Here is a 15,024-nt window from a genome sequence, read left to right as displayed (position 1 = left end):
ATTTACTGTGTTCAACTGATTTGAACTGATATCCATTCATACTGACTTTAGTATGGACAATATTGACAGCTAGTGGTTGTGTATGGAGTGGCACTCATGATATAAGAACGCGAACCTAAGTGTAAACTTGGATTTGAATAAAAAAATATTAGTCAAATAAGTCAAATTATTTGTTGTTCAAGTGAATTAATTGGTTATCACAGTGACGTTTTGGTTGCCGTTTTAGTTCAGATTTAGAACAAATAGTTTATAATATGGACGTTCGTGTCAATAGAATATACGTCAATGTTTGTACTAAACGGATTTTATCACTTTTTTCACTAAGCTACATTACTCCTGAGTGCTATGAGCTACTCTTTATCCCGGAAAATATTTATCCCCGAAATACTTTCTTGCGGGCGGAGCCGCAGCCAACAGCTAGTGCTTATCGACAATCTTCACTTGACTATGCTTGCAAAGCAATCATATCTAAGCGACAAATACACCGAAAATTAATTATATAAATATTTCGAATCGCCATATTTTACTGCGTCATTTGATCTAGGTTTTGTAGGTCTACAAAAATTTAAATATCATTACGCTGTATCCTTATAAAACAAAAAAAATATTTTTAATATTAAAATCAAAAGTTTAAAGCACTCTACTCAAATATTTATTGATTGTCGCTTAGATATTATTGCCTTTCAAGCGTCGTTATAAAAACACAGGACAAAATATTCAACTCAGTAGAGTCCAACCTAGACATTTTAGTATTGATTTTATTTTTACTGAAACCGTTTAATAGTCTATATTAATAATGAAAATATTTCGTAATCTTCAAAAAAAAATCATTTTAACAAACATTTTGCATGTAAAATGCTTCCAGCGTCGATTTAACGAATATTGTATTTTGATTCCCTTAGGTATTTAATAAAAATACTCACTAGCTTTAATTAATTTCGGTGAAAATATTCTATATTGTAAGTTATTTACACTTTCAGGTGTTGTGAACAAATAATTTATTTAAGTTAATTGGGCTGAAGAATTAAGAAATAACTATTTTAATAATAATATAATAAATTAAAAAAGATAATTATAAAATTTTGGCACAATAAAACTAACACTAAACACTCATAGTACCTTTATTAGTTTGGAGATAATATATTATACTTTCTAATCATAGGTCCCCTCTTTCTAAGTTCTCTAAAAGAATTTTAAGGTTATGTAAAGTCTACGAATCCGCATTAGGCAGTGTGGTGGACTAAGGTTTTCTTTCTGCCTTTCTTCTTTGAGTAGTTGTGGCGGTACAATCGACGCATACACCGCCATCTCGTCAACATCGCCGGAACTGCAAAGTGATCGATGCAGTGACACAACTGTCGTGATATCACACAGCAATCACGATAGATGGCGACATCGATCCTGAATCACGCTTGCACAATTTCCCAGTCAGGCGCAACATTTGCCTGACTGGGAATGTTCCCCTTCCATAGAGGAACGTAACCATCTGTTCCTCTACAGCGGCGTCAACCTTTACGCCGCTACATAGTCATCACTTAAGTAGCTAGTGAAACGCTGGTAGGTTGATTAGGTCAGGGCTTATGTCCTCGCCGGTGAGGATCGCGACGCGTTATCCTTTTATTTCCCCCTACCTGCCAGCCCCAGCTGGTTACTTCGGTTTGTACCATGTTTTCATTATAAATTTTATCCCTAATTTAAAATGTTCATAGTTATATAAGTAATTTTAATAGTTGTTTAGAAATACTAATTATTATTCTTATAAATTGTTTTGACGTATCATAAGTGCAATTTCGTTCGCCTACGTGATAAATAAAGTACTTTATTTTATTTATTTTAAGGCATAACCTCTCTTAGTAGCAGAGGATGCCCGTGCCCAGCAGTGGGATATATATTACATACAAAAACTATGTAATTCATGAATATATTTTGTCACAAATAAAATGTGCATTGTAAAGTTCATTATGTATGACTATCGCACGTACACAGTTGTTATTCATCACAGCGCACTCGCCATCTGCTCGCATGCCAATATTTTCACCCTTTGCCGGAATCTTTTATTAGGATCGGTGAAATATTGCATATTCACAACGCATATGGTATTTTGTCTCGCAAAAACAAACCCTTGCGATTCCACGCGCTCCTTTTCAAACGTGGGCTTTGTTCTAATTTTTGGAATTTTCAAAATTGGCATCTGCGTTCGAGTTGACACGATACACGGTCGTTGCGAAGTTTTTATTAAAAAAAACTGTTCATTCCGCGCGTAGGTTTGTTCTGGTGTCGCTTCAATTACAAAGGTTGCTTTTATTCAATTTTTAGGATGTCCACGACGTTTGTTTGAAAAAATCGCATTATTTTTGTTGCGCGAATGTGGAGAAAGCGTTTGAAGGGTTTATAGTTGAATATGCGCTTCTGCTTTGTGCTAAGAAATATTTAATGGCTAAGTAAATAAAGTTTAATTAAATATGTTAATCGCCGCAAAAAAAGCGGCGATAGCCTAGTTGGGTATGGAACGGTCTGCCAAGACGAATGTCCGCAGGTTCAAATCCCAAGAGCACACACCTCCGACTTTTCTACAAAATCATGTGTGTATTCTTTGAATTTATCGTTCGCTTAAACGGTGAAGGAAAACATCGTGAGGAAACCTGCACATCCGAGAAGTTCTCTATAGGAATTTTGAAGGTGTGTAAAGTCTACCAATCCGCACTAGGCCAGCGTGGTGGACTAAGGCCTAATCCCTCTCAGTAGTAGAGGAGGCCCGTGCTCAGCAGTGGGCAGGTATATAATACAGGGCTGATATTATTATTATTATTAATGTGTTAATACATAGTCTGGAATATTCTATTTTCTACGTGACAGATAATAAATAGGATTTCTTACTTTTTTACCTATACGACTATCAACGCTGTCCATAGATTAGTAACTGTAATATCAAAAATACGAATATTGCCCATGCCCCTGTTGATGGAATATGGCTCCCTGATTTTACATTTTTAATACAATTATATTTTTTTTCTGATGCAAAAACTAACAAAACGTACCGCTTTGCCCGCGTGAAGGAGTTTTTCGGGATAAAATTCCTATTATATATATTTTGACGAGATAGAAAGTAGCCTATAACTCTCCTAGGCTCTTAAAATATATCGAACAAATTTCATAAAAATCCGTTCAGTAGATTTTGAAAAAATCGATCACATACACAGACAGAACAGCGAAATTTGTTTTATAATATGTATAGATAAATTGCCTCCTTCAATACAAGGTTTCATATTTAAAGTACCAAAATCGTCAATACCAAATCAAATAACATGTTTATATTTAAAGTACCAAACACTTCAAATCCAAATCAATGAACATGTCAAATCCAAACCAAATCAATTTAACAGAGCCGCCGCTCACCGGGCCCAACGTGACGTCAGATCGTATGTCGTACGTCGGTGGTGACCACATCAGAGCGAACTGCACCTCACCACCGTCGCTGCCGGCTGCCAACGTCACGTGGTACGTCAACGAGCAAATGGTAAGAGAATTCTATTTAATTAATATTCAAGTATCGATATATGTACTACATACTAGATTTGGCGTTTCGAACATTCATTGTGCTCAACTGAAGTGTACTGCAATCCATTCAAACTAACTAGTATCGTTGATATTGACAGCTTGTTGTGGTGTACGGAGTGGCGTTCATAATATAAGAACTCGAGTCTAAGTGTTAACCTGCATGTGAATAAAAATGTTAAATAAATAAAATTATTTGTTGTTCAAGTGAATAAATAGGTTATAAAATTTTATAAATAAATATGTAATATATAGGTTATAATTTTGGTTGCCATTTTAGTTCAGATTTTGAACAAATAGTTTATATGCACGTTCGTGTCTATAGAATATACGTCAATGTATTCAAGTATACTAGAAGGGTCACGTAGTACGTCAATGAAAAAATGGTTATATTGGAAATGGTAATTCTATTTAATCGCTCGTGTTTGTAAGAATACTAGAAAGTTTTGAACAATGGATTCTGGTTCAACAGAAATACTGTGAATGTTAAAAATGCTTAGACAGGAAACTATTATTATTCAGGATCATTTTGATATTACGTTAAGAAATTAATCCACATACTTTCTCATCTTTACCTCTGCCAACACTCTTCCAAAAATAATCTATGAATAGCCAATTTTTCCACCAAAAATCCCAATTTAACTTTTCTAATTTTTTAACCATTTTGTAGTTTTGTGCAAATATGGCCTGTGCGTCAGTATTTTTCGCATCAAAGTATGAAGTGGCAACTGCGACGAATTCCGTAAGAGTAGCAGTGGCATTGCGTCGCGTAAAATTAAAATTCCTTTTTACTCTTTTTTTATTTCACAACTATGGTTCAATCTGAATCAATCTTTGGTATTGTAGTGTTATTATCAAGACAGCCCTTCAAAGAGATAAACATGCAATTTTAATGAGTAACATGATGTCAAAATGACACTGAAATTGAATGTCTTGACTAATATTATATTATCATAAAATCTGCTCCAAAATAAAATATTAAAAAAGTAATAAACAAAATCACAGCGCATAAAAATAGAAAAGATAAATATGCCAGCTAATTAATTTCAAAGAGATCTTGAGTATATGTTTGTTGACTGTATCAATCTAATCTTAACAGGTGCCGGGCCTCACAGCAAACCATGTGTTAAACTTCAGCAACGGGTACGCATCCAGCTTAGCAACTTTGGAGCTGGAGGCAGCCGTGCTGTCACCAGTGCCGACGCTCATGATACGGTACGCGATATTGTTTATAATATCAAAGGACTAAAGTCGAGGATTACGTGCATCATCTGATGAAGTTGCTGTTAACAAGTTTAATAATGTTTAGAGAGACATAAGGAGTATTATCGCAACTTTAGAAATATTTATAGAGGCTGATATTATGTCAGCTGGTTTTCGCACCTTTAGAATTACAATGACGCATACAAATAGCAGCCGAATAATATCAGCCCTGTATTATATACTGTCCCAATGTTGGATACGGGCCTCATCTACTACTGTGAGGGATAAGGCCTTAGTCCACGACGCTGGACCAGTGCGGATTGGTAGACTTCACACACCCTCGAAAATTCCTATAGAGAACTTCTCAGGTATGCAGATTTCCTCACGATGTTTTTCTTCACCGTTAAAGCAAACGATAATTCACAAATACTATACACTTATTTTTTAGAAAATTCAGAGGTGTGTGCCCTTGGAATTTGAACCTACGGACATTCGTCTCGGGAGTCCGTTCCACAACCAACTAGGCTATCGCCGCTTATATGACAATATTGATATTATACAAAGAACGTCGTGTAATTACCCGAAAGTAATTTAGCATTCGATAGTTTGACACTTTTAAAATTTTGTCGATTATAAAGTCAATTTAATGTTTTTTTCACTTCCGTTATTATAATTCTAAAAGTGCGCTCTATTAATGATAGACCGGCTGTTCACGGAACGCTAGTTTTTTTTTTAATAACATCCCAGCGAGCTTACCCCACCTGATGGTGAGTTGAAAGGGCTTCAAATAGCCTCGACTGCCGAAATTATGCCGGCCTGTTTGAACAGAATATAGACAGACTGATCTCGAAATGCGTCATTTATTTGGGCCACTAAGGCGGGTTAGTACCTTGTGTACGGTAGTCGCTATCTGGTACAAAATATAACGTATCACCAAATAGCTGATGGTACGATCAGCAACAAAAGTCGATGAACAGATACTAATTTACAAAACACCTGAACATTGAAACGGACCATAAATCACTTACCAAAGAAGAGTACAGATTAAGGTTATCATTTCAATATGGATACTAAAGTAAAGGATTGGCTGAAAAAAATATGAAAAAGAAACTGACGTTTTCGTTGAATCCTTCGAAGAGAATCTCCTGCTAGAATAATTTTGAATTTACACATTTGTTCCTTAAACCGGCCAGTGCTTTATAAAGTAGGATGTTTAAAATGTAACTAACCTATTCCTACTAATGTTATAATATTACTTACTAAAGTATTATGATGTTTTGTCCATACTTAAAAATGTATAATTCTGGTTATTAACTTCAATATATACTTATATACTATTATATAAACCTGAAGAGTTTGTTTGTTTGAATGCGCTAAACTCAGGAACAGCTTAACCGATTTTGAAAAAAAATCACTAATAGGAAGCTACATTACTGTTAAGCGCTATACGCTACTTTCTATCCCGGGTAAATATAAAGCAAGACTTTAGTCCTTGAAAAACTTTTTCACGCAGGCGGAGTAGCGAGCCAAAGCTAGTATGTAATAAAATAACAATTTAATTGATATTCTGGACTGTTGGAAAAAAAGCTTGTATATAAAACAAAGAATTTGCTAATTTCAGCCACATTTGTATTTATTACAGATCATAAAAAATTGCTAGTAATGTTTAGCAGTGAATGGTTTGACGGCGTTCAGCTACTTTTGTAGTTCAATTATGTCAAGTTGTTTTGTATTTAAATTAATCAGTAACTTATGGTAAATGATAATGATTAGGAAATATTGGAAACAAATTATGTTCAACGACTTCTGTTGCTGACTGTACAACGATATCCGGGTAAATACAAAATATACCATATGATCAGCTAGACCATGGAACAAGGCATTTTGAAGGTTTCTCATCGAGCAGACGTATGCTATCCAGCATATAACATATTCAGTGCCTACCAGCTCTCCTCAACACTTCAACTTATATCTTGCATATTCCTTATAAATTGGCACGCATCTTGATGCTCTAATTTGCAAATGCACGTCTCAACCAAACACTATGATTTCATAAGATACGTTCTAACTTTGTGCTTAGCTTTTCATAAGCATTTACATAAGCATAAACTTCAAAACGTCAATACTACAAACTTGTTCCTGAATTTATGGTGAAATCCGTCATAGTTATTCCATTCGTCTTCTGCGATTTGTAGACGGTTATTTTTGAATTTGTAGTTAGCGACAAAAATATCTATATAAATTTGAAACTTAGATCGTTTATAATAATATACTTTCCTATTAACTCTTCTTTTTCTTAAAAAAATCAAAACTATTTTATATAAGAAAATATATTATTTTCATTAAACTTTAAATGCAGGGGTATATAGGCAAAATCATTAAATTTGTCTTACTGACACTGAAGAAACTTATTAGATTGCACCTTTAAAATAACGCCTGGTGAATTTTTATACATTGTCATTTTACAATGTGCCATATTTATTTGGATGTAAGGTTGCAATTATAAAAATAGTGTAACAACGAGATGTAGACAAGAATTGCCGTAATCAAAAATTTCAACAATTCATTAGTACTAAAAATGTATTTGAAACAATAAATTACGGTACAATTAATAATGAATATTAAAGCAAGATATAATGGTTTAAATTTTGTTCTAGATGTGAGGCGTCCATTTTTGACGTGTGGAGAGCGACCAGCCACACTCTAGTATTACGCGAACGGAATGCTAATCCCGCATCTGCGTTAGGAAGAAGTTTCACAGGTAAATAAATACTAAACTTAGTGTAGTGTTTTTTTAAGCAGATAATAATTTCAATGTCTCTCAAGATACAGGCTTGCCTAGTTTGAGAGGCAGGGTTAATTAATTGTCAATCTAGAAATATTAGATTCTTCTACTATTGTAACAACGAGTTGTGAATCTTTGTTTTTCTATTTTCACATGGTCCTGTACCTAATCATTAAGGAATGATTAAATAAATAAATAAATTTAATTTAATAAATAAATTCTCGTACGATCTGATTAAAAAAAATGTGGATGATTAGTAACGCAATGTCTAACTTACCCTGTAGAGAAACTTCAGCACCTACCTCGTGGTAACAACACAGTAAAACAATAGTATGACGTCATAGTGGTACCATTCGTAATTTCGTTCGTGCGTAACTCGGCTATCGGTGCAGTATATTTCTTATTAACACAAAAAGCGAAAAAAAACTTTTGGGCAAAAAATTTTACTGCCTTCAAAATCCACTATAAATCAAAAATAATTTGATATTACCTATACACTGGTTATTAATTTTGGAGCATATAAAGTAGGTATATAAATGACAAAGCTGTGACGAGATAAAATTTTTGTTTGTTTTTTTTTGTCATTATGTCTTCAATAACGGTACCTAACTACTATTTTCATAAATAAAGACTAATGTATTTCATTTATTATCTCCATATTCCATTCATGTGCTGTCAAGTTTCTGTCAAATAAATTCCACTTCAACTCATACAACTATTATACTCAGTTTATTAAAATTCAGAAATATAAATGAAATCCCGGATTTTTATTTGTTTTTTTATTGCTTTGAATAACGAGACGAGCTTGCGTTCGCCTGATGGTAAGCGATACGATCGCCCATAAACAGTAGAAACACCAACACCTTGAATTATAAAATATTGTTTGGTATTCCACTCGACATCCTGAGACATGAGATGTTAAGTCTTATTATGTCCAGTAGTTACTGGCTACAATGACCTTCAAACCAGAACACAAGTGACTACACACTGTTTGGCGGCAGAAATAAACATTGCACCTACCCAAGCGGACTCTCACATATGAGAGACCTACCACCAGTAAAACTATTTAAGATCGCGAGTATATGTTGTTGCTATGCACATCATAACTGGCAATAAATGCGAGATTGCCACACAATACGCAGAGCTTTAACAGAAGCGAATTGAATGTTTGATGGTCACAAAGAATCTGAGATGAACGCATCCGGTTGCGATTTTCGCTCCATTGTGATTCTGATGTATACATTGTTTGTGCCAAGTCTTTAACTTCTTTATCGGGATATACTTAATGTTATACGAGTGTGATATTGTCTTCCTTATTAAATGGATTTGAATCATGATATTTTTTCACCAGTTGACTTGTTGTAATGATATACAAATATTATTATCGCCCCATAATTATCATACTAACATATTAAATATAAGTATCGTTTTCTTACCCAAATGAGTTTATGTTACTTAATATATAAAAATATCATTCTAGGATCTAGGAAATTTTATAAAAGAATTTGTTTAGTTTTGCTTAACTTTGTAAGCGCACTATCTCTCGGACATTAGCATTGAACTAATAAGGGGTTAATTATATTGTCCTTGTTTAGTCACCATTATCAGCCAGATTAAGTCCGATATAGGCCTAACCTACAAATTCCCAGACGAACCTGTTTATTTCTCAAAATAAATACGTAACTAAAAAGTTTTGACGAAATATATTTTTCCAAATTTTTCACACTTCTTTTTTTTGTTTTTCTGAATACATTTCTTCTATAAAATAATATATAGAACGAATGTATTAACAAAAAAAGCGACAAAAAAATCCCAATACTATTTCGTTACATGCAATTATTTTGGGAAGTACTTACCTATCAAAAGCGACCTTTTTATAACGAAATATCTTTGTTTCAGGTGCGGGCACAGAAAAATGTCTACCAACCATCATGGTGTTACTCCTACAAATATTTTTACAATTCCTATTACAGAGCTACACTGAGACTTCTATAAGATAGCTGACGCGGTTCCTTCTTTAATTATATAGCCTTTACTTTAACATTTAATCGTTCTGAATTTAATGTTTGATACGTTTGTAGCTATGAATTTATACGCCCAATAATAAATCAACCTTATCAGAAATTAACAAATAAGCTTTCAACTGATGGTAAATTATTATCATCGCCATTAACACTCACAAAACCAGAGATTTATACATTTATCTATATAAGGCAACGCGCAGACACGTATAGATGGTAATGATCATAAAATAATTATTATTGTATTTAAACTTTATTTTTTACCTATTTTGTCAGTGCCTCGAAGCGGCAATATTGCAAAGTTCCATTTTTAAATATTACCATATATTTAAAAATCGTTCGAATTTTAAAAACCATGTCCAATAAGAATGAATAAAAACGGACAAATAAGATTTATATTGGGCGTATATTTACAGCAACGAATAAAATAATCAAGAAATATATAAAAATCGAATTCAATGTTTTCAACGCTTGACAAAACATTCCTTGTTATTCCTAAAACTCAAATGAAATTGTAGAAATATAATACGAAATTAAAATGGATACGTTAAATTTCCCTCTTTAGGTTAATTGTTAATATAGACTGATTACATAGAATAATTTGTGTTGTAAATAAACGATGAATGTTTGTAAGAATACAAACAAAAATGTTTGTACTAAATAGTATAATTGTTAGTGTGAGTAGAATTAAGTGAAAACGTTCCGATATTTATTTAGTTTAGTATTAATGAGGGGAAATTTGAGCCCTAATTACGTCTCTGTATTGAGAACAAGTATATATGCTCTTATAGTATCACAATGAGAACCTTAATATACATATTAATACGAGCATATATAGCATATAAATGACCCTCAAAATCGAAAAAAAATTACGTAAAAATATCTTCAATTTGTTTTTAAATTGCATCACAATTATTTAAGCAATAAATCCTGTGATTAAACTCTTAAAATATCACCAATTACGCCAATCAAAAATAAAGAAAAATTAATAGTTTTCAATGTGAAAGGCCATTTAAATGAGCATTCGATAAAAAAAGAGATAGTTTCATATTTAACTACAAAAAATATCATTCTATTCATTTATTTACATAAATCAGATTAAAAAATACAAATCATTAGGGAAACGCGCAAATTCTACACAAACAATAATTCAATTTATACCAATTAATTTCATACGCATTTAATTACCATTCGAATAATTAAATCACGGATCATTTTCCACTAATCGGTAATTTATTGACATAGACTAAAAATATAAGCTCGAAATAGGATAACGATTCGAAAGACATGTAAAAAATTGTTACAACAGTCACTCCATTTAGGCTTACGTAAGCCGAATCAAAAGGAAAGAGTGCCATATTTCCTTATTTACAGACAAGAAGGGTAGACGGAACTAAGGTAACAAGAATATATTTTCGTCTCTCAAGTTGCCGTCGCTTTTTGAAAATCTTATAGTTCACATTTGTCTCTGAAGTTATGAACCCTTATATAATTTTTGTGGCTTACATCCGCACAATTATGATTATACTTATGGAGAATTTCTTTACGTTTAAGTTAAGGCTCTCTGCGCAATAAACAATATTACAACTTGGACAAGACAGGCTAAAAAGAGACAACTGATGGACAGGCGTTCCGTCCTTTATCGGTTTTCTATATGAAATGTTATTGCGTATTTTTTGTTTTATTGCGTATGTTTATACAAAATAAGCCCTTATCTATAACAAAACACAAAAGATAATCCTAAATTCTTTTCTTGGTTTCATAGACAGTATAATAGCCGCAATCTGGAATTCGTAGTTTAATACACAGGTCAATGGCTCCTAAGTAAACTGTCGTATCTGAAAAAATAGCGATTTTTTGCGTTTCGTTAAATAGGTAGGTTCAGTTACCCATTAAAAAACGTTAACAAATTAAGATTTTATTTACTATTTACTCCCAAATTCATAGAAAAAATAATAGATTTTTTAATGAGTTTCATAGTAAACAGTACTAAGATAATGAAACGCTAAAAAATGAAAATCATTATTTTTCTAGATACGATAGTTTACTTAGGAGCCATGGAGGCTTTAACGAGCTGACTGAGATTTCTTCTTAATCAAGTTGGCTAGTGTGCGGAAGCCATAAATTTGCAATACATTCCACAAGAACATTTATCCAATTTGTCATATAAAATGCGTAAATATTTGTAAATTTTACCCAATGATAATTGTCATGCTATAAAATTGTATGAGTTTAAAATCACGTTGTTACTGCAAAATATGTTATTTTATTATTGTTGACAGATAAAAACTTGTACCTACATTTTTAGCTTAATAAAGTTTGGTCACACACTCACGTGCAGGGCCCGGGCCGTGGTCCAACCGCGTACAAATAATATATTATTTAACTTGATTAAAATTAGGTAAAATTGTGAAGTAATTTTATTAGTAATCCTCATACCTCTTCTACATGCTGGTAATAGGAAATTTGTATCCACTCGAACAGCGACTGCCATATATAAGCTGCTAACCCGCCATAGTAATTAACATAAGTGTGTTCCGAGATCAGCATGTATTTCTCGACTTCATCAGCTGCCATAATTATGTCTTCTTGCAAGGGGGAATCGTCTCTGGTTAGTCGGCGCTCTATACGAACCCCACTCTATTTACTATCAGCAGGTCATTTAGTCGAATAAAAAAGTCCGACAGCGCATCTATCTCCTAATGTTGTACAAGTTAATAAACAATTACTTAACTTCTTACTCGATTCATGCTTTAATCACACAAGACCGACTTCACACCATTTCAAAGGCATGCTATTGTTTATTCATATTTGCTTTTATTTACATCAGTGAGATTATCTGAAGCTCGGTAAATCCCCCTCTTTCTCAATTCTGATAGCCCTCCTTAAAGGCCAGCAACACATTCACATTATCTCTATGTGGATATTATTGACCGTGACCTTCAAAAAAACACCAGAACAAGACGTGTGAACTGGCTTTTATTAATAACATATTTATTTGTCAACCCTGACGCAACACGTTCCACTGCACTGACACTGCACGTCAATGTGTAATCAAAGCATTAAGTTTTTTAGCTACATTTATAATTAAAAAATGATGGTGCATTTACATGAATATATTCGATAATAATGTTACATGTTATAAAGTTGTAACTATTAGAATAGTACATGTATATATGTAAGTTACTATGTTTTTAATTGTAAGTAATTTTAAAATGTATACAGATAACACGTGAGATGACGTAAATATAAAGGATTAATGAACGTTCCGGTCATTTGTACTGAATTTAGCCGAGTCCAGAGTTATTTTGAGCAAATAAATCATCTAGCATTAACTAATCTCCTCCACCGATAAATGCTTATAATTCTAGAAGCACAGATGCATGGATTATATTGAAGGAAAGGAATGAGAATCAAACAGGCTTCCGACCCTGAGACAATGAAACGAAATCTATTTATTTTATTTCCAATCAGTAATATCTCATTACTAATCAAAATTGTTTTTAATTATTTTACTGTCAAACCATTCAATTTAACATACCATTACGCACGTTTTGATGGCCAGTATTATTTACCATGGAGGGTAATGAGAAATTATGCATTAAGAAATTGTATGCGATGGTAATGAATAAATACATATAACTATAAAATATTTTCGTGTATAACTCTACGCTCGGCTTAATTTGTTCAATGACCGTACAGAAATAATAATTTCATTTAATAACTACTTTTAATTTTTAATTTCTTTTTTAAGTATAAAAAAAATTAGGCGAGTCATTTTGTACATTACACGGTTGACTATGTCGATATTATTTAGATAATTTAATGAAGTTACTACATTTGAAACTAATCGTTATGTATACGATCTTAATGACGACGATAGAACGCATTTCATAATCAGGAATAATTGGAAAATTTATCATTAATTGTTTTGTGTAAAATCGTCTGCAATACTCTCTAAAAATCAACAAATTAAATAAAATGTACTTTATTGCGTTCTTTTTAAGATTTTTTTTCGACTGTTAATACTGGAGATATTTTACTGTTAGTTACTTACTAATTATATTTGCCTAATTGTGCATTAAAGCAAGAGTGATTTTAGTTCGTAACATATTTGTAAACGAAAAATTTAAAATAAAGAGGTAATAATTGTATTTGATGTTTTATTTAAACACTAACTTTTGCCTGCGGGTTTACCCGCATGGAAAAATGTTTCCGGCACCAATATTTTCCGCGATAAAAGCACTCAGGAGTAATGTAAGTTCCTATTATAAAAAAAAATCGGTTTAGTAACCTGAGGCCAGCGCATTCAAACAAACAAACTCATCAGCTTTATACCATTGAGTAAGTAATGTTGCTTTCTATTACCGACAAAAAAAATCAGTTTCGTATTTTCTGAAATAAGCGCATTCAAACTCCTCATCTTTATATTAGTATTGATTTTAATAAATTTCATCAGTCATGAATCTTAAATTTTGACAAATGCTTTCTACAACATACTTGAAAATATGTTGCGTCGACCCTAAATGGCTTATGTGCCATGCAAGAAAAGATCGTGAATAGTCTGTCTCAAAAAGAATCCTGTTTTGATTGTGAGATTTGAATATCTCGCCATGTTTTTCTTATTACCTTGACACCATGCAATGTCGCTGTAATTATGATAAAACCTTGGAGGGATGGAAGTGAGGAGAATAAGACCTCTACTATGAAGCTTATTAAAAGGTATAGTGGTATAATGTTCCCGAATCAAATTTATAGAATACTAATATAATACACTTTTTGATAAAAAATATTAAACCAAAGCATAACTATAAACCAGAGACATTGACTAAAAACACAATATTTTTGGAAATGTAAAATGTGCCTTGTCATTGGGTACAAGATGCGTATTACCCCAAGGTAAACCGTAAATGTATGGCATAAAGACTCCTTCAAACATAGCGGTCGATTCCGTCCAATGCGATTATGCGACAAAAAAAATACTTTTTATTGCACACACACGGAAACACACTTATGCCACTTATGTTTTTACGACGTAAAGGAATATTATTTTCAAAATTTTACAAAGGTTATATTAAAATTCTGATTATACGGTTATATATAACCGCAAAACTATCCTAAAAAAAAGAAAAGAAATTGTAAAAAAATGCCTAAAAGAATTTCTAAAAAATGATCTATCTAACAATTACAGTTCTATTAAAATCGATTTAGCCATTATGGAGATCATGCCAGTAAAACTGACATTAAAAAAAAACAATACGTTATTGTAGGTTCAATTTAGTAGGTTTTATTCCTTAAAGTTATGTTAAAATTAATATTTATCTTACATAAAAACCAAAGTGAAGAATAAAATAAATAAAATTGAGAGCGCTTAACAAAATATATCCTTGATAAAAAATGGCAGTCATAATAAACGGTTTGCATAAAATGCATCCACATTTACAACTCTTTTTGCAGTAC

General features: G+C 32.5%; 1 protein-coding gene across 1 annotated transcript in view; it reads left to right on the top strand.

Annotated features, from left to right (window-relative positions):
• LOC115451334 overlaps positions 1 to 13,479 on the top strand; it is an 87,198-nt gene extending 73,719 nt beyond the window's left edge. Inside the window, exons 4-7 of the mRNA XM_037444773.1 lie at positions 3,384 to 3,517; positions 4,655 to 4,770; positions 7,416 to 7,519; positions 9,443 to 13,479. Of these exons, the coding sequence (XP_037300670.1) occupies positions 3,384 to 3,517; positions 4,655 to 4,770; positions 7,416 to 7,519; positions 9,443 to 9,543 (455 nt within the window). The 3' untranslated portion in view covers positions 9,544 to 13,479. The remainder of the gene's footprint in view (positions 1 to 3,383; positions 3,518 to 4,654; positions 4,771 to 7,415; positions 7,520 to 9,442) is intronic.
• Positions 13,480 to 15,024: the final 1,545 nt, after the last annotated feature.

This window comes from Manduca sexta, chromosome 5 (assembly GCF_014839805.1).
Source record: "Manduca sexta isolate Smith_Timp_Sample1 chromosome 5, JHU_Msex_v1.0, whole genome shotgun sequence".
NCBI lineage: Eukaryota > Metazoa > Arthropoda > Insecta > Lepidoptera > Sphingidae > Manduca > Manduca sexta.
Note: the sequence above shows the minus strand (reverse complement) of the source record. Positions and strands in the feature narration are given on the sequence as shown.